This window comes from Colias croceus, chromosome 15, assembly GCF_905220415.1.
Source record: "Colias croceus chromosome 15, ilColCroc2.1".
Lineage (NCBI taxonomy): Eukaryota > Metazoa > Arthropoda > Insecta > Lepidoptera > Pieridae > Colias > Colias croceus.
Window position 1 is genome coordinate 8,517,423 of NC_059551.1, and position 22,191 is coordinate 8,539,613.

Genomic DNA, 22,191 nt, shown 5'->3' on the forward strand with positions numbered 1-22,191 from the left:
AAAATGTTACAGCAAATAATTGTGATAACCTCTCGAAGCATAAATATGTGACGTCACCTAGGAGGCAATAATATCTGACACAATTTTATATTTCTGTATTGTAAAATATAATTGATTCCTCACAAAAAGCATAAATATGTGACACTAGCTTTCCGCCCGCGGCTTCGCCTGCGTTTTCACAGAAATACCGCATAGTATCCGTTCCCGTGGGATTTTTGGGATAAAACCTATCCTTTTTGTTAACCCAAGTTACTCTTTATATGTCTGCTAAATTTCATTGTAATCGGTTCAGTAGTATTTGCGTGAAAGAGTAACAAACACACACATACACATCCTCACAAACTTTCGCATTTATAATAATAGATTAGTAGGATAGGAAGTAGGATTATAGTAGGACTAGTAGGATAAGATAGGATAGGATTTTAAAAAGGTCAAACGTTTTTTATTGAATTAGTGTTTTGTATTTTGCTGGGGCAAGAATATGAACAAAAGACACATTATATTTTGTAAATATTTTTTATTTAAATGAAATTACGATAATTTATTTAAATGAAATATGTTAACTTGCCATAATTTTCGATATTCAATAAAATAATAGCAATATTATAGGTAAAAGAAAATGAATAACGGAGCAATCGTGTCAAAGGTGTCAAACGCCGCTAACGTCAAATATAACAAAACAATTTCTAAATAATACACGAAGGTTACACTGAACCTTCAAATAAAATAGATCTACCCAAGTGGGTATTCATATAAGTACCTATATGAATACTTTAATTTTGTCATGACTCATGATATGATATCCTTCTAATATTATAAATGCGAAAGTTCGTATCATGTAGGTAAGGATGTTTGTTACTCTTTCACACAAATAAAAGGCAAAACAATGGAATTTGGCACACACATAGAAGGTAACTTGGATTAACGCTTATGAGAGCTTTTATCCTGGAAATCCTACAGGAACGGAAACTATGCGGGTTTTTCTTTGAAAACGCGGGCGAAGCCGCGGGTGTTAAGCTAGTAGGATATAATATCTAGACATACAATATGTAGTATACAACGACGGCACATATTAATTAATATGGTAATAATGTTTTAAAACAACGTAGTTAAAATAAAATTTATATTTTGTATTAATTCAATATTAAATTGAAAATAAAATTGTGTCAGATATTATTGCTTCCTAGTTGATGTCACATATTTATGCTTTTTGTGTGAAATCAACGCAAAATACAGAAATATAAAATTGTGTCAGATATTATTGCCACCTAGTTGGTGTCACATATTTATGCTTTGTGTGAGGAATCGATGCAAAATACAGAAATATGAAATTGTGTCAGATATTATTGCCACCTAGTTTGTGTCACATATTTATGCTTTGTGTCAGGAATCGATGCAAAATACAGAAATATGAAATTGTGTCAGATATTATTGCTTCCTAGTTGATGTCACATATTTATGCTTTTCGTGAGGAATCGATGCAAAATACAGAAATATGAAATTGTGTCAGATATTATTGCCACCTAGTTTGTGTCACATATTTATGCTTTGTGTGAGGAATCGATGCAAAATACAGAAATATGAAATTGTGTCAGATATTATTGCTTCCTAGTTGATGTCACATATTTATGCTTTTCGTGAGGAATCGATGCAAAATACAGAAATATGAAATTGTGTCAGATATTATTGCCACCTAGTTGATGTCACATATTTATGCCGTGAGAGGTTGTCACAATTATTTGCTGTAACATTTTCGTCACATTATTTTGATGCCACTTTATTATGTTGCCTACTAATGTCAGATATTTTTGCTGTATACGGGCAGACAGATATTATTGAATTTATTCTAGTGACAGATATTTTTGCACATCGCCCCCTAGGCATATATTATTGCTCGTGACTGTACATGTAACATACTACGAGCACAGACTAATAATAATATACTACGTATCTACGAGCCTATTTGGCCGATTCGTTTCGAATCTATTAATCTACTTGATAAGGATCAGTTGGGATACTAATGTATTCAAGGTACTAATCACTGGGTCAATTAATTTAATTTCTCTACGGTGTAGGGATAACAATTCACTTACATGTATACGATAGATTTTCCAAATGACTGAGCCTTTTACATTCATGTACTTAAAATACATTACGTATATATTTTAAACGTAAAAGTCTACAGCGACAGCTACAGTACAGCTAGTAGAATCTGGATGAGATTAAGTTCCTGATATAGATTATAGTCTCGATAAGCATATCAGGTATATATTAGCCGGGTACTACGCAAATGATGTCGCGCTATAGCTAAAAGAGTGTAAAGAAGAAAAAAATAAAATATTTTCTAATATACCAATCATATTCCTTCATGATATTTTGTTGAAATATTTCGTATAGATATACCGTTTGGATTGGCAAACCGAGTAGCATAATGTTATTATTATACTACGATATCTCGTGGAACCACAGTATTACAATTTACAATATTATTTCCTATATTGTAATACTGTGGTGGAACACAGTTATAATATATATAAATCTCGTGTCACAATGTTTGTCCTCAATGGACTCCTAAACCACTTAACCGATTATAATTAAATTCGCACACCATGTGCAGTTCGATCCAACTTGAGAGATAGGATAGTTTAAATCTCAAATCGTTTTAGAGAAAGCGGGCGAAACCGCGGGCGGTAAGCTAGTTATTTATAGAAATAGTCGATGGAAGGAAGTATAAGTACGTGAAATATTTGATAAATTAAGGGCTGATTATTTTTTCAATCGTTGGTTAGAACTTATTCTTCGGATAACGTATTAAACTAACATTTCAAAAATGCATTTTAATTGTCCGGATTTTACAGTTTTATGGTGATATTTATTCGTGTAATACTTTATTGGACTGATACGTTTTAACCAAGGATTGAAAAATCGGGCCTAATTAAAACAAAATACTATACCTAATATAATATGTCAAATACCATTTCCGGAGAGTCCAAAGTGAATTTTAAATATAATATGACTAACGGTTCGCCCCGGCTTCGCCCGTGGTACCTACATGTTTACGTTTTTTTCATAAAAACTATCCTATCTCTCAAGTTATCCAACTTGAACGACTGTTATCGAACTGCACATGGTGTGCGAATTTTATTATTATAGGTTAAGTGGTTTAGGAGTCTATTGAGGACAAACATTTATATATATTAAGATATTGTATAAACTATAAACCGATTGCAAACTAATGAACTGTTAATGGTCGAGGTTTGGAAATCAATTTACTTTTAACAGATTAATATTACGCTTGATGAATTTTCGTAAACAGCATACCTAATAATAATATGTGAAAAAGCAATCAAGAGAATGCTTTTAAGGGAAATTTTGCGTTCTAGTTTTCTATACCAACTCAAAATGTATAATTAAAAAAATTAAAATTGAATATCTATTTCCTTTCAATATATTACAAGTGTTTTTAATTAAAAATGTCGTTACCAGTATCAAAGAAATTTATTTTTTAGGGTTCTGTAAAATTAATGTAAGTTTGTTTAGTATTTTTTCTACTGAATTTCAATACTTTGTTATTATTATTCATTTTCTTATCTTAATGTACCTGAATACAATGCCCTCAATAAAATAATAAATTTTATAGGTAATTACATTTTAGAATATAGTAAAACACATCTCTATCAAATGACAAGCTTAAAAATAACTTTTATATTATCATCTCGTTCACACGTAGTTCATATCAAACTTTAGAAGTTTCAAAACAAATTATTTATACGCGTAGCCTGCAGGCAGTTATATTTTTAGTAACAAAATAACTTTTATCACAGGGCAGAGGCGGCTCGCCCTAAGGAGCGCTGGTGCAGTGAACTCCCATAAATAATTATAATAAAATCATACTCCTTAATTTCATTATTAATATTAATTATTACTATTTAAAATCAATCGTAATCGTAAAAAACTATTGGCAATACCAATGAATATATCCATCATTCCATCATCCCATACACCTGTAGGTATAAAACGCGCGTAGCGGAGCGCTCACGATTGCGCTCCAATGAAAAAATATTTAGTACATTTTCTAATACGAAATCCAATAGGAGTGAAAGAGATAGTTTTGTCAGAGTCCTGCGCGTGAAACAGAAGATTTTCTATGAAAAAATAGCAAAATTCGGAGCGCCGCTCTCGCAAACGTTGCCGGTTCGTTTTTACCGCGCGCCCGTACACAAGACAGCGATGGCGCGCGACGTTGCCTATATAAACAAACACTCTAGTCAACTTGACTGCACGCGCGCGAATGTATATTCGGGAATTTTCTAATTAAAATCATAAGATACGTGTTGACTGTTTAAATAGCCTGTAGTTATCAGTATTACTTGTGAGTGTTAAAATGGACAATTATAATGTGGCGTTCATTAAAAAGTGTGTTAAAACGTTACAAATTCGGCTTGAATTGAAAGCTAAGGGACCGCCACGGCCTGAACTTGACCTTACGCAAAAATGTACGACAAAAACGAAAACATAATATACGCGTGTGTTTAAATCCGAACAATATGTGAAAACAACGTGGTTGTGTGGTTGTGATGAACATGAAAGCAACAAACTATTTTGTTTTCCGTGTCTTTGATTTGAAGCGGGCGCGGCCGGCAGAGGTGAGAGTGCTTGGACTGAAACGGGCGTTGACGACTTAGCTCATCTTTCAATCAAGATGAAAAAACATTCACAATCTCGGTAGGTACCTACCATTTGTCGAATGAACTGCAATTGGCGTCTATCGGACGACAAGACATTCGTAAAGCACTAGATTCCGCGTACCGAAAGTTAATACGCGAGTTCAATGACCGTGTCGATGAAAACATACATATTTTAGGAAGGTTAATAGATTGTGTCAAGTTATAGATATTTTTGCATACCAAAAAGAAAGACGTATGCGTTTCCTTTATAAGTATTTTTTTAATTAAATTGTACTGCTTTACACCATGTATTTTCAGTGTTTTATTTCAAGTGAACACCCATAAAATTTTGTCACGAGCCGCCTCTGTCACAGGGTAAAACGTAGAAACAATGTGTCTTCAAGAAGCAAGTTTCCGAAACAGTTAAACTTCGCTTTTATTTGATAACATCAGTAAATTCATTTGCTTGAATTTTGTGAACTGCTTCGTGGAAATCCTTTTATGAACTACGTGGTAATTGAATAAAGCATTCACTTATTTCAGGAAGTGTCTACAATTGAATAATTGTGTGCTTGATGGCGAATTAATTTAGTTTTATACCTTTTTATAAATCTTTACGTCGTTATTCTTGAAATTGTAACTTTGTCGCCTGATATTTTAATAATTCAAATTAGAAATGACTACAATTAAAGGTCAATTATTACCCAAAGTTCTTAAAAATTTCGAGATTATAACTTAATTTAATGTTTAACTTCAAAATTAACAGAAAGCACGACGTGACGTCTAAGATAATATAACGGTTTTACATTACAATAAAACCGATATTATGTGCCGAAAAGGAAAACATACAGCATTGTTATGAAGAAGCAATGTATACTCAACCATAGATACGGAATGATTTCCATAGACTACATACAAACTCTAGTTCCAATTTATTCCGCTAGAGGTCGTCGCTGTCACCAGCAAGGTGATGGGGGAACCAAATTCATTTTTCGAATCATAGTCTTCACCAGGAAGGACTTCCTGCAATGCTGTATGTTTTCCTTTTCGGCACATAATATCGGTTTTATTGTAATGTAAAACCGTTATATTAATGTGCCTCTGGAAAACATACAGCATTGTTATGAAGACGTGTTTGTTATCTGCTGGTGAAATAAAAAGACACAACGCTATGATGAATATAAAATATACAAAATAAAAGTCATATATAATATTCAAACAATTTATTATAGCATTTTTCATATTTCCTTACTTGTAATCATTAAATCATTTCACATAACTAATATGCACAATATTTTATGTTTAGACCAAATTAAAATAATATACTATTTTAAGTAGCCTTTAACTTTTAATCAACATTCAATCAATATAAAAATATTAACGTTAAAAATCTATATTCTATGATAATGTAAAAGTATTAAAAATCAAATTTCGATTATTTTCATTAGATAGCTCAATTTCACGACAATAATGTTTAAAAAATGTATCGGAGGATTTCCAATTTCCTCGTGATAATATTTCATCTATAGGCTGATTCTCCAGCCATCCTAATGATGCTACCGCCGATCTACAGCTGCCTGGGGAAGCATTTATTCCGCTGTCTCTGAGTACAGAGCGTACCCAATTCCCAATCACTGTACGGGAAGCAGCTTTAGTTTTGTTACCGAATGTTATGAATAGGTTTTTTAAATTATTAGTTTCACTACGTTTTGAATAACTCTTTTGTATTAAAAGCCGTACAAAAGTGACTGGACAGATGTTTTTATCCGGATGTTTCGTAAGTTTCCAAGCTGATTGACGAGAACTATGAGTATCTGTTTTTGAACCAAAAGCTGGTATTAGGTAGATGTTTTCACCATTATCAAAGAAACTATTATCCGATATATTTAACAAAGTAAGATCATGAACCCGTCGTCCTGAAGCTAGTAATAATATCGTAGCTGCTCTACGAGAAATATCAAATAGGGTATCCTTTAGCGGGTTAGACGAGAGCCACTCAAGAACAGTTCTCGGATCCCATATAATCAACGGTCTAACAGCCTTAGGGTTACAGGCGCCAATTGCTTTAAGGGTATGTTTAATAATAAAATTTGAAAATGACTCTTTTTCTATATGAGGACCGCAGAATGTTAAAATAGCTGATTTATGGACCAGTATCGTGCTGTATGATAATTTTTCATTTACGTTAAGATGTATTAAAAAACGGGCGATATCCGCTGGCTTTGGACACTTTGGATTTACTGAACAATTGACACACCAGGATAGCCATCTTCTGAGGGCTGGCGTATACGTTGATAATGTGGAAACTCGCCAGCTTCTCTTTAACAGGTTCTTTTCCTGCTCTGACCAATCTTTTATTAGTTCGCCCCACCCCCAATCCTCCAAACTTTCAGGGTTAATGTCTGCACTTGTGGTGGGGGTAACAGTGTCGTTACATCTATCAGCACTTCTGGCAGGTTCATGATCTGGTACGGGTGTTCCAGGGCTCTGACCTTCAGGTCCTGGAGCCAAAACGCCTTCGGCCATTCTGGGACTACTACAAGATACGTTCCCGTTGCACTGTTTAGATGTGCTAGCACCCGTGGTATGAGGCTTGGCGGTGGGAATACCCATGCTAGCTGATACTTCCATGGCCTGCTGAAGGCGTCTATATAACTTGCTGATAGATCTCTGCAGTCTATCGACACGTATTCCTGTACTACTGCAGACTTTCTTGTAGCAAACAGGTCGATCTGGGGTTGTCCCCACTTCTGGAACACTTTCGCTGTTGCTCTTGGTAATAGATGCCACTCTGCTGGACGTTTTCCTCGTGATAGCCTGTCCGCTATTATATTGTACCGTCCCGGTAGGTAATATGCGCTCACCGTTATCTTGTAGCGGTCCACTATCTGTAACAACCTGGAAGTTAGTGTTAACAAGGCTATCGATCTCGTCCCCCCTTCTTTTCGAATATAAGCAATCAGTGTCCTGTTGTCTGACTGAATTAGAACGTGTGCATTGCGCAACAGTTCTACATTCTTCTCTATAGCCGTTACTACGGCGTATAGCTCTTTTTTGTTGCAATGCCACCTTCTCTGACGGACTGACCAGACTCCTGACATAGTCTTCCCATTCAATTGGGCTCCCCAACCAAAGTCCGAAGCATCCGTCGCCAGGAAATGGGTGGCAGGTTTTTTGTGTATTGGCATGCTGTGCCGGGTAGCTCCGCGCCACCACGTCATCTCTTGTGCCACAATGGCTGGGACTGGCAGTTTCTGTCGCGATCTCTTCTTGTTGAAGCGACGCAGAAAGATCTGCATTCTGCGACAATGTAATCGGCCCCGCGGGATAACGAAATTCGCAAAGTTCAGTTGACCCAAAAGGCATTGTAGTTCTCGAAGGTTTACCTGTTGTTTCTTCAGAACCTGAGCTATGGCGTTGTCCAGCTTGTCCCTCCTTTTCTCTGGTAGTGACATAACATTTTTTGCAGTCTGCCATCGTATGCCTAAATATTCCAAGTCTTGAGTGGGGGTCAAAACCGATTTTTGGTAGTTTATCTGCCATCCCAGATATTCCAAGTGCCGCACGGCTTCCGCAGCCTGACGACATAACTTGGACTGGTCCTGATTGACCAGAAGGTAGTCGTCTAGATACACTAGAACTCGACAACCTTTTGCACGCAGGGTCTCCGCGACCCAACATGTTACTGAAGAGAAAAGGTACGGCGCTGACGCTAGGCCAAAGGGTAGGCACGTCATTTCGTAAAGTTGGAGCTGGTAACTTATTCTCATAAAAGGCCGGTGAGACTTGGCGCAGGCCAGGTGAAAATAGGCTGACGAGATGTCTAGCTTTACCATCCAGTCCCCTGGCTGGAGAAACTCGGGAACCGTGGAGTGCGAAATCAGGCGAAAATGCTTTGCATTTATAAATTTGTTCAGTTCCCGCAGGTCGAATATCGGACGCATAGTGCCGTCGCTTTTCTTCCTCAGAAAAAGCTTTGAAATAAAACTGGGAGTTCTTTTGGTGACGATCTTCAGTACACCTTGATCCAGAAGCTCCTGTATTGATTGAGACATTGCAGGGGACGGGGTTGTTGAATATTGTTTCATAATTTCCTTTGTTGGCAGTATTAATGGTGGTTTTTTTACCAGGGGTAATCGAAAGTGTGTTATTGCCGAAATTATAAACTTGTTCGCGCCCAATGCTTGCCAACGGCTCTTGAAAGCTTTTAAACAACCCCCCCTGAAGTGTGTCGGATAGTCACTTCCTATCTTCTTTGTTTCGAAAGGAATTATTTTTAGTTTGTTTAAAATTATTTGTCTTTTTAAAATTACTTTGCGAATTTTTAAATGTATCTCGAGTAACGTTTTTATTCGAACGGTATTGAGCCTTGGAAGTAGAAGGTATCGAATCCTTGTACTTCTTTTTAAGTGGTTCCGTTTTTTTATAAATTTGTGATTGTGAGGGCAGTAACCAAAAGTGAGGGCCGCCTAGCGATTGTATAAACGTTAAGAGTTTAGTCTTATTAAATAAATGTTCTTCGCTCGGAGGGATATTCCTAAGCGCGCTTTGAATATTTTTATCCATAATTCCGTCTAATAATCTTTTTCTCCTAATTTCGATACACTCGGCTCTTTTACCGCACACAATTTGTAATGTTTGCTCCGATAGCTTATATGACGGAGATGAAGTACCAAACGCGTCAGAAATTTTTTTAAAAAGATTATCTGGATTAAGTTCTGATTGACAATTATTGTGGGCCCAATTAATGAGCTCCTGTAAGCCCGATTGTAATAATTCCCTTTGTTGTAATAATGCATTTGTAACCGCGGCCATAATTTCTTCGGTTGATGCTAAGAAATCTTTACCTTTGTTTAAAGAACACATTTCGTCGTTAATTTTTAAACTACAAAAACCTGGCGCGGCTAGCATGTCCGTTAATGCTTTGGAATAGCGAATATGAGGCCACGTTGGCGAATTAAATTGTTGAAGCTCGATTAATTGACGTAATAATTTTTCATTCGCGGGTTTAAGAACTTTTTTCTCGTCAAAAACCGTTTTACAAACTCCTAAATCTATTGATTTGCTTGTACTCGTTGATGGATTCGACAAAAATTCGATGTTTTCGGTTGCGGGTACTTCAACATTATTATTAGACTCTTTTATATTTTGAGCACTTTGTTGCTGCATTAAATAATTTGTAAGAAAACTGACCTGGGCATATAGTACGTCGATCCGAGGATCGGCGGTTACCTCAGTACTCGATTTTTGTTTCTTGGTCGTCGGCACGTCGACCTCCGGGTCCGAGTCGCTGTCACTCGAACTTGAAGTACATTTCTTCCGTTTGTTGTCGCTCCGGCTCGCTGACGAGGGCGAAGCAGCAGAACAATGACCTTCTGAGCCCCTAGGGGCCCCAGAAGGCTCCTCGAAGTCGTCGTTAGGTGGCGAATTCATTACGAACAGTAACGGTTGACTTTGAAAAATTATTAAATTATTCACACACTAGCACTTTAAACTTTTGAACACTTGTACACTAGTAATGCTTATTGAAACGACCGCCTATGGCGAGAGTACACAACGCTATGATTCGAAAAATGAATTTGGTTCCCCCATCACCTTGCTGGTGACAGCGACGACCTCTAGCGGAATAAATTGGAACTAGAGTTTGTATGTAGTCTATGGAAATCATTCCGTATCTATGGTTGAGTATACATTGCTTCTTCATAACAATGCTGTATGTTTTCCAGAGGCACATTAATAACAAAATATCGCCTTTCAATCGCTAGAGTGAAATTTCTATTTTTAAAAGCTTTGCCTTCGGGCGTAGAGCTCAAATTATCATTGTTCTTGTATTCAGAAATAGATCAATAATTCTCTGTTTCATTGGTTAATCACGTTTTGTTAGCAATCGAGTCATGTTTTAGGCAAAGTCAAATAGACTGTACCGTGACAATCAAAATATCTCCTTATTCTCCTGATTCTACTAATTCTGACTGAAATATAAACACCAAGTCAAACCTAGCTCAAAAGCTGCGTCGTAACCTAGATATATAATGTACCTAATGTAATAGATTTTAAACTTTCGAAGAATTTCAATGCGTAGAAAGAAGTATCCATATTTCATCAGTGGAAATGATACCACTAATTATTGGTTAATTTTTAAAAGTGCTACAGTTATTAGTAATATTACTTATATTGAAACAATCTGAATCCTGCGCTTGCTTTTTGCGTGTACGAGTGACAAACATTTTCTATCCATATATTAGTTAATCACGTTTTGTTAGCATTTGGATCGATGATTGAAATGTATGACATGCAAACTACGAGCTGGTTGGTAGCTGATTGCAAATTCTATTTTCTACCCTGCAAGCTAGACTGACATGCAGCGGGCTGCATCAGTCGCTGTCATGCAATAGCTTATAAAGTTCATCCACTATACTCAGACTGGACGTGAACTGTAAAATAATGCATGATTTGATATTTTTACACCCATGCAGCATGACAATTCACATAAACGCATGCCATGCTTGCATTACCGTCTAGAGACTCCTTAAGAAAATCTACGTTATCAGTTATTTTCGCTCCAATTCAGCTGAATCAATGAATAACTGAACGCGGTTTGGTACGGCTTTCAGTTTTATGTCATTTCAATATAAAATGAAGCCTAGAGATATTTGAAAAAAGGCTTTCTACGCATGGAAGATCAAACGTGCGTACGTCATGAGTGACATATTATGTGCTGTCCATATGCAAATAAAATAAATAAACATTCCCAGACTTTCCACAAAGCGCTCTAGTATCAAACAATGCTTTACTATCGATACTGTAACTTAAACATCCTACTAAATATATACTCCTTATTAACTATATGCTATATTTTACTAACTATACTACTAGTACTAACAGATAATGAAACGTAAATACGAGTACATAAATAAACTCAAACTGAAACGTAGAAATATATAACAACACTTATTTTAGAAGCGCTTTTTATTCTAAGTTAATATGTATGTATGTAGTATGTTAATGTGTATGTGTATATCATGTGTATATAGATACATATCTACCACTTTTTAGGAAACCAGTTTTTTACAGTTTTCATTTCCATTATATGTATATAATATATGATAAAATATTCTAGTTAAATTGCGTGATATTCTGCCACTTTCATACACGTAACGTAAGTGATTGATTCTATATTTATTACAGAAAGCAATACCAACATCTATGACACCCAAAGACGATAGATGGCTAATTAATGAAATACTCTATTTAATTAAATGAACACATGAACGAAAACTTGTGATATTATTGGTGGAACAGTCACGACACAGAAAATAAAAAGAAGTGTGCTGTAAATAAAGATTTTAACGCATCTACCTATTTCTTTGTCAAATACGTGATGATTGTGTATCTCGAAATCGAATTGCGCATGTTATAATTTTTTATTTTAAGATATTTGAACAACCTAGAATAATTTAAAAATAAAAAGCATAAGTTAATGTTCATTAAGGCTATATTATGACTTGTCAGGTTAAGACGTTTTTTTAAAGTTTCTTACGAGAATTTATCTCAAGATCCTTTGGATTAATAATTTCCACCTTAATAGATTTTACAAATAGAAAATATTTCTACATTTTACGTTGTTAATGATAATAAAAGAAAAATGTATTCGTGTACTAGTGTACACTCGTAAGAAGTGAAACTTCTTTATAACCATATTTTTCAAAAAATAATTTACTATATGCAACATTACAGAAATATCGAATCAAGCGTGGTAGGGATAAGAAAAAGATGGCGCGTAACGGAAAAATGTCACGCGTAATGAAAAAAATAAAAATGTTACTAAATTTTTTTCCAACCCCGATAAAGAAGTTTCACTTCAAAAAGGTACTACAAAAGTCCTGATAGAATGCAATGCAATTTAATTTAAAAGAATGGTACGGCATTTTCTTTGCTCAAGGTTAGAAAGCTTCATAGATATTATACTCATAGAAAGTCTGTCTTTGAGAGACTGAAATTTTTATCTTTCAAACCTTGCATTAATTTACTTGAAACGTAAAAGCGTCTCATTGAATACGCTTTATGTGATGTGATGTTCTGTATCAAGAAATTGAGGTTTTGTTATTGTTTCATGTTGAATTTCAAAGAATATTTTGCAACAAATATGAGCACACATGTTTGAGCTTTTTTTTAAAGACATTCAATACGAAATCCAACGCGTGTATTTTAAAAATAATCAAAAACCTACATTTGTTATAGCTACACACATCGTAAATCAAGAGTTAAATCTGTATGATATCATAATAAAGTAGTTAAATTGCATTAGACAAATAACACTCACAGAAGAATTTAACTAAAAATATGAACAAGAATGACATGGCATATACAATCAACGGTGTGGAATACTGGCTGTCGTAAATTTCCAGCTTCGTATAATAATTATTCACAAAGCCATATAAAAACCGGTAGATTAAGCTTGTCACGGCTTTTACGTTTCCACTTTACACCCAAAAGCAACAATACACAAAGATCCCAGAAATAAAAATAATACGACGTATAAAGCCGGCGTTTAAAAAATGTGTCATTTTAATATATTCCACCCTCTTCAAGCCTTTAATGTCAAACAATGAGGTCCAGTTATTACGTAAGAATGCACAAGAAAATGTGCTAATTACTACGCGTTTAAAAGCACTATAAATGTTGCCCTTTTACTGTTTATTATTAAATAAACATGCTATTTCATAAATTTATTCTCAGTACCTACTTAGGTATCGGTTCCTGTAATTTCAAAATACTTTTCAGACAATGGCTACCAGTTTAAAGTTTGTTCCGCGACAATAAATCATAATTTTTTATCATCTCAATAGGCAGAAATAATATAATAAATATATTAATATCATAAAACGATCAAAGTATTTGGAAAATATACGATAACTGCCTACAACTAACGATATCTATATTATAATTTTTAGTAAGCATTTATTGTATTAATAAATATTTTTCTCATTATCTCTTTTATACGTTTTATTTACTATCCGATCAGTGCGAGTAAATCTCGAGTAAGCAATAAAAATACTTGTACGTGTTTCTTTTACAACAATATGTACCTATTGTATAGTTAGGAAAAGTTTGTAGGTCTTATCGTTTTATTAGGCCAAATTCTCTCTCTTCTTCACAAATAGACAAAAAACATACCTATAGATTTTTCGCAGGATTCTTGCTCTATGTGGAGATATAAAATCTTTAGACAAATTTAATTGATGCTCGTTTGAGCTTAAGTAATTGAGTTTTCAATAGATGTGCAAGTAAAAGACAATGTAAAAGACCCCATATACGTGCTATAATTGAAGTACCATAAAAGAACGTTTAATATATTTTATTTCCCTCTTCCAAAGCGTGTTGTTTTACGCAGTGTACTTTATGTCTTTCCTATAATCCTATTGAATTAATTAGACCTTTGCCACAGAATACAGTTATGCAAATCGCAAGGCGATTATGAAAATTATTCGAGTAGGAAATGCATTAATGTGATTTAATTTGCTCGACTTGCGGTCTTAAGTGTGTTTATTTAGATTGTGTTTAGTTACCTTTTTGAACAATGTTCTGTTGTTAATGAAAATAATAAAGTGATATAAACTAAAGCATTTTACACACGATAACTACTTTTGATTTTCCAAGTTTATAAACCAGGCCTTTTCCATTATATATATTATGTCTTACAAAAAGATAAGTTAATTTACAACGATGACGTATCGTTATCAAAGACAAAATGTTCATCGCTTACTCAATTCATAAATCATAAAAGAGTACATTTTAAGTTTACAAATTGCAACACACATTTACGGAACAAATACTTTTGATCCGATTTAATCCAACATTTATTATATGGTGCGTCATTTGGTTTCCCGCTAAAAGTTCCCTAGGGGAGAATATGTAACACGTTCATGCATTGCCCAAAGGAACCCTGATAATAAACGTAAAAACAGTTTCAAACAAGCTTTTATACAGTTAAAATTAAAGGTAATGAGAGAAAATAATAAACAGACACACTTTATTTCTACAGCAAAACTAACTAAAGTTAAAACTTTTAACAAGGCAGTACAGTTTTTATTTTTCAACAATATTAAAAGCAAAGTTGTTTGCTTTAAGATTTACGTAATTTATTATTTATAAAAGGATTTTCACATCAAATAAAAATATTTCAAATCGGAACTTTGAGACGGTAAAATGCTGAATACAATAAAAACGCAAATTGGTAATTTCTCTTTTAGACATTTAATGATCAAGAGCTTAGATACAGGGTTAGGTCATTAGTGACTAATTACTATAGGTACTTACGTACACGTGACTAGCAAATGTCATTACTGCATTGTCGTGCTCAGCATTATTAGATATGGACAAGCTCTTTAGTGCTTAATTAGAGAAAATCATATATTTTACTCAGTTAGGGCACAGATTATGTACGTTAAAATTAAAGAAAATTAAGTATGTATTTGAGTCTGTAAATTAGTGAAATGGATACATGACATTTTCAGTGATGATCATGCCCAAATTTGCCAAAGGGTCTTGTCAATTGCCACTTATCTTACTATACTATACACATATCTTAAACTATGGTATATTTGGTTATGAACAAGCTAAGAATCAATTCCAGACTTCCAGTACCAAACGAATTGGCTCTTTTCCTTCACTACTATTCTAGGAGAACAGTTTTATTAAATTCCTAATTTCGAGAACTATACGAAACCTATCAAAAGTCAAACTAGATCTCAATTGAAAAACGAGAAAGTAATTAGAGAAGTCTATTTATATTCGGTTTCTATGATCAAAACTAATTGCCGAAAGGAAAATTAAATAATACTAAGTTTTTAGACGTTTACCAGATATTTATTTATGAAATCTCATTTATATCTAGATCTGCTCTAAGGTAAACTTTCTCATAATATATGAAAGTAATTAATTAACGCGAGACTTTTTAGTATTCCAAATTTCCCTTAGTTCTTCGTTGCTATTTGAAAAACTAGCAATAGGCATGAGGAAAAAAATATACACCGAAAAATAATAAAATCCATAAAATAAACGAACTCATTTGAATAATAAAATCGCTTCACAAAGTTTGTAACTCTTGAATCATTTGTAAAAACCAAGCTGTATGCATAATACAGATAATGTATTTTAATTATGAAAAATATATTATAATGTTACCAATTATTAAAACATCAATAATTCAATAATCCTCAACGTCCAGTGAGAACTAATTAATTTTATAACGTGACAAAATTCACATAATTGGTAACTAAGTTTATGCACCTCTTGATTAACAAAGCATTAATTTTTTAATAGTACTGATAAATTAAACACTAACTTTTCATGGTAAAATAACAATATGCAAATGCAGTATGCAAAAATGCACTGTACAAATTATAACAGAGAATGAATAGCCATTAAGTTGCATAATGCAGATTACGTAGTATCTTCTTAACCTTATCAGTTTTTACAAATTTCTTAAATACATATGAGATGGTATTGGAACAAATAAACTTACAGATTCTCGATTCGGAAATTATATCTATTTAATCAAATTAAAGCCGCGGACGTCAATCTCGCTTCGAGCTCAAAAAGCAAACAAATTTGTAGATAAATATTTACGCCAGACTTTCAAATTATAAACGTGTAATTTATCAAAACAGTTATTAAACGTTAGATATTATTTATTATGCTGGAGTGCGGAGTTTCTTTTAATCCATTAATGTTTCTCAGATTTCGAGTGCAATACGCGACTCTTTGAATTTCAGGACATAAATAAATAATACGGTGAGGGAGAAAGCTTTAAAGTCGAAATTAGGGTTAACTCTATATATTGGGACTGGTAATTTATTCAACAGGCGTGGCGTTGGCGTTGGGAACGTATGATCATGTGGGGAAAAGTGATGTGGTATACACAGTACACACCCTTATTTCTGCAGTCAATTTTTTATGTTTTTAATCATAAAGAAATATTTAACACCTAGCTATCCCAAGGCTGCGCCCCCGCAGTCAAAAAACGACCTGCATAATTCCTGTTCTCGTGGGATTTCTGGGATAAAACTAACCTTTGTGCTTTCGCGTTTCAAACAATATCTGTACCAAATTGGTTTAAGCGGCAAGAAGAGAGATAGGCAGAGTTTCTTTTGCATTTATAATATTCGTTAGGATGTTAATACGCAAATTAAATATTTACATCTTTGTTAACAGGTGGTAGCAAGCGGGCAACCCGTGTGACGGTTGCTACAGCAATCGGCATTTGGTTGCTGGCGGGAGCCATGGCCGCCCCGGCTTACATTGGATCTTATTTACGAGAGTTCGTCGTTAATCCGACAAAAAAGGTAAATTAAATGAAACCACAGAACTTTGATCTTATCTCGTCTAGTCAAATGATATTATCTCTACCGGTTTGAATACGCAAGCTTATGGATATGTGTGTATGATTCAATTTTTACTCGATTAAATTGATGAAATTGTCGGAAAGGAAAAGTAACACCGAAACTAAATTGATTGATAAAATGAATCGATATCGATGCAATAGGAGTTCCTGAAAATATACTATAGAATTAATCTCAATTCTTTAAAACAATAATATACTTACTTATTATATTCATGATGATACAATATATTTAACATTAATAAATATTTTACCATATCTTCTTCTTCTTCTTCGAATTATCATAATTCAATCAACATAATTATTTTACTCAAAGGAGATTAAGATCCATGCACTAATTTTGGCCAGGGTATTAAAATACATAGTTATTTTAACTGAGTATTGAATTTATTCGTCTACAGTCTACACACTTGCAAAATAAATTACTTTTTGCTTTTCATGTGTAAATTGTAAGTAAAAAGGCGTATTCTTAGGAATAATATGCCCTTTATGTAATCCTAATCGGCTTAGTGTTTTCATACTTTTAATGTAATATAAAAATCCTTAGAAGTCTTAATCAATGAATACTGATATGTTTTATATACATAATATAATTAAATAAAGCCGATCGAGATCGAGTATAAGCAAATGATAAGCCATCATCTGATACTATTTCACATCGTTAAATTTCTTTAAAGCAAATTATATGATGATGATGATATAGGATAAAGTTGCCTTATTTTTGAAGAAATTGGTAGGGGGAGTCCGGGAGACTTGCCCAGGTGGGAGAGTTGAACCACTTTGAATAACTTTTTAAATTAGGCGCCAAATTACGCCGAGTGGCAAAAAAATGAACGCGCGTAACCCACCAATCACAAGCAACTCGCAATTTTGAGTTATAACAGACGCGATCGAACGTGAGTTACGAAAAAGTGTTTTCATCGTCGCGGAGTGATTTTTTTTGGATTTGTTATTTTAATTGCTATGCACGCATTTATGAAGGTATGTATCAAACACCTACGCTATTGCATTACTAGATTATCATATTTTATCGTATGTTCGGTGTTATTCCCCAGTTGATAGTGGATTTGTTGGAAAAAATCATGATATGGCCTCGAGTTAGGTGTGGGAGAGTTGAACCAGTTTGCAGTCGGGAGACTTGAACAGTGGTTCAACTCTCCCTTTGCAGTTTGTATAGGTACTATTTAAGTTAGTTTTTTTTTTGTTTCAGAAAGAAAAAGCCTAAGGAAGGTAGTCGTCGCAGGAAACCGTTTACTAAGTCTGAGATTGAAAGTGCAGTCAGAGAAATAAAGAGTGGCAAATCTATTCGTCAAATTATCAAGTAGGTATGGGACGGTATTTACGGTATTACCTGTTAGATGAACAAAACTTAACACCTTTGCAAGACAAATTCTCCCAGATTTTTAGTGTAAATGAAGAGAAATTGCTCGTTCGTTACTTATTGATCTGCAGTAAAATTCACTATGATTTAACCAGAAAATAGGCAACGCAACTAGCTTTCAACTAAGCCAAATTCCTCCAAAGTGAAAGCAACACCCAAGAAGCAAATATTGAAGAAAGAAGATATCAGAAGTATGAGAGTCAAACAGAATCAGAAGAAGAAATTTTTAATTACGAAGAAAGTTCTATTGACGAAGATTGGGAAGAAAATAGGGATGAGTCTTGGTTTTGCTTTGTTTGTCAGTCTGAAGAGATATTGGATATGCGTCTTTGTGTTTCTTGTTGAAGGTACGTCCATGAGATATGTGTCGGCCTCACAAAAAATGACGTAGAAGAGTTTATTTGTCACGATTGCACTAAAATGTAACGAGTAACAAATTGAATTTAAGTTCCACTTATTAAACCTATTGTGGTTTTGCATGTGCCACATTTAATCTTTGAGACTGTTTACTCTTAGCTAATAGTAAAAAATGTATTTAAATTAGTTTTGTAGATTTATATAGCAGAAGATACCTCAAAACGAGTATTTAATTTATAAAAAGAAGCGAATGTTATGTTAAGGATTTGCTCTGAAAACATTTGGTTAATTATTTTCAGTAAATTAGTAAATTGCTTAGAAGGTGATTATTGTGGTGATTATAAATATTCTAGTTATTGTTAAATGTGTCTAAATAATACATAACTAATGTATAATATGCTTTATTTGCTACATTTCCCCTCTCTAAAAAGGTATGGGCAAGTGTCCCGCACCTTATGGGCAAGTGTCCCGACGGTTGGGGAGACTTGAATCAAAACTCATTTTTCATTACAACTTATTTTACTATCTTCTCCTTGCAATTTTTATTTTCAGAATAATATAAAATCTTAGCCAGATAATAAGGCTTTCATATGGTGTAGATCTTAAAGCTTTTATGGTCTCTGATCAGATTTTATAGAGTTTTTAGTAAAAAGCGGTTCATGTCTCCCGGACTCCCCCTATTTGTTTGGGTAAAAAGGACAGAACGAGGAAGTTGGACCTTCGAAAATCCTATCCTTTCCCGTATAATTGGCATAATCGACACAATTATAAGGGGTTAGTAAGATAATATTATTATTTGCGGATAGGGAAATTCTTGGAATCAGATTTTGGTAATTCAATAACGATGAAATAATGATAATAGTATTTTCTTATGTTTAGATTACGCGAGGTTGTATATTTTTATATTAAAGATTTGTAACAGACTAGTCATCATATTATTTAATTTCACATTTCAACACTAGACCGAAAGATTTTATTTACAAACATTTATGTGATGATACAAAAATTGTTGCAAAGAATTTAAAAACTGCGAGAAATTCTGGATACATAGTTAAGACTATCGCAATTGAAACACATTTAAATTAGTTTAAATCTTAGATTTCAAGACAGATAATTTCTGTAATTATTGTAGAGAATGTAAAACAAAGATGCGGGCCAGTTCTACAGTAATAGACTACAGGCCCGTGTTGAAAAAATTATGGGTCATTTGACCCACCAGGTGACCTATCTAGAACGTATATCGTTAGAGCATAAAATAATAAGATTCAGCACTATGACGTCACTTGTAAGCTGTCCACCTGAGTGCAGATGAGAATTCGAAGGTTCAGGTAGAGATTTTCTGCGCTTGTCTCCATGATTTTTGTACGGCGTTGCGGAATAATGGATTAAAAGCAGTATAGAAATAGTACACAGATGCCTAAATTTGGCCACAAACAAGCCCACGATTTGTGAATGAACCCAATTTGATTTGAATTACCAAAGTTTACTGTCTAGACTTTAGATTATAGGCTATGAAATTACTAGTTTGAGAAACTTATCTCATGTATAACTTATCTCAATAAGTAACGTACCTATCAGTTTTTGTCACTAAACTCTAAAAATAACACATTTTGGTACAATGCTTAGGTTTGTATAGTTTGTATTTTATTGATAGAAAAGGAAGAATAAACCTTACAGAAAATAAATGCTGAGATACACAGTTCCAACGAAATTATTGTTTGAATTTCATTACAACTATGTAAACCTTTATGCAAAGGCCATACAATATTGCAAGTTTTATCATTTTTACACTAGGTGTAGGATATCAATTTAAAAAGCAATAACATGTCAAAATTTTCCTATATTCTGCGGCGAATGCAAAATGCGCCAATCAATTTTGTTAACGGTTTGGTTTTTCAGCAATATTTCATTATGCAGGTTTTAAGCCACTTCTGTATTCGTTTGGCTTTAAAAATACAATACAATTACAATACCATGCTGATTGAATTAATTTTAAGAAATTAATGATAGAGTTGTTCGGTTTAAACAAATAAAAATAAATATTTTTTTTTGTTATCAAGTTACGCCTCGGTATCGAATGTATTTTATCACATTAATAGAAATAATGATTATTCTAACAATATGCAATGTTTAAAATATTTAAAAATACCTCACAAGTAAAAGTGTCAGTACCTGTTTTCACAGATGTTTATTTTACATTTACAGATGTTTATTTTTTCTTTAATACTACTATATTTTGTTCAGCAGTTACATTTATATTTATCTTCTAACATTATATATAAAAAAACTAGAAAAACACTATATTATGTAAGTATACATAAAGATAATATAAAAATAACGCATGGACTATAGAACAATAAAAAGTCAACTCCCTAACTTTCTAAATCTATGATATTTTATAGCTTTATTGATGAATGTAGAAACATTCTGAACACGCGATGTTACAAAAATGTAAGACACGATTTTGTGTCCAATAAAACATTTTTCATTGCCTTCATACGAAATAAATGTTTCCAGAAATAAGAAAATAATAAACGTTGTACGACTTGTTTTAAAACCTGACAAAATTAAAAATGCAATGAATATTAATTATTTATTAGTAAAAGTTATTTCAGTATTAGTACTTCTTTTAGGATACAACAAATAGTAAATCAATCAAGAAACGTATATAGATCAGTAAAAAAAACTAATAGATCAGGTGTACCACAAGGAAGTGTGCTCGGCCCGTTTTTATTTCTCTTGTATATTAATGACCTACCGAAATCAGTGAAACACAAATCAGTTTTATTCGCAGACGACACGACCCTACTTGTTAAATGTACTCAAAAGGAAACGTACGAGAGAGATATAAATGAAGCAGTTAAAAATATTATAAAATGGTTAGAAGACAACAATCTTAAAATTAACTTATTAAAAACAAAAATAATTCAATTTTATACAAAGAATTGCTCCAAAATAAACCTAAATATAAAGTGTGATAACCAAGTAATAGAACAAGTAGATCATCATAAATTCTTGGGTGTTTTGTTGGATGAAGGTTTAAAATGGAACAAACACATTGATTACGTTTGTGACAGAATTAATCGTTTCGCTTACGTATTACGGCGTCTAAGAGATACTGTTTCTATGAATGCAGCAATAAATGCTTATTATGCCTACGTTTCCTCTGTACTTTCGTATGGAATCATTCTTTGGGGACAATCTTGTGATGTGCGGAAGGTATTTGTCTCACAAAAAAAATGTATCAGAGCTCTGTGCGGTTTGAACCAAAGAGACAGTTGTAGACCTCTGTTTAGTAAATTACGGATCCTTACTTTAACTTGCATGTACATAATAGAAGTATGTTACCCGGAATACTTTAAGAAGAAAGGAGAAGTAAACTC

At 33.6% G+C, this 22,191-nt stretch overlaps 1 protein-coding gene across 2 annotated transcripts in view; it reads left to right on the forward strand.

Moving 5' to 3' along the window:
- LOC123698255 (neuropeptide CCHamide-1 receptor-like) overlaps positions 1–22,191 on the forward strand; it is a 159,637-nt gene that overhangs the window by 113,046 nt on the left and 24,400 nt on the right. For both annotated transcript variants that reach the window (XM_045644834.1, XM_045644835.1), the window contains exon 4: positions 16,884–17,014. In XM_045644834.1, coding sequence (XP_045500790.1) covers positions 16,884–17,014 — 131 coding nt within the window. The remainder of the gene's footprint in view (positions 1–16,883; positions 17,015–22,191) is intronic.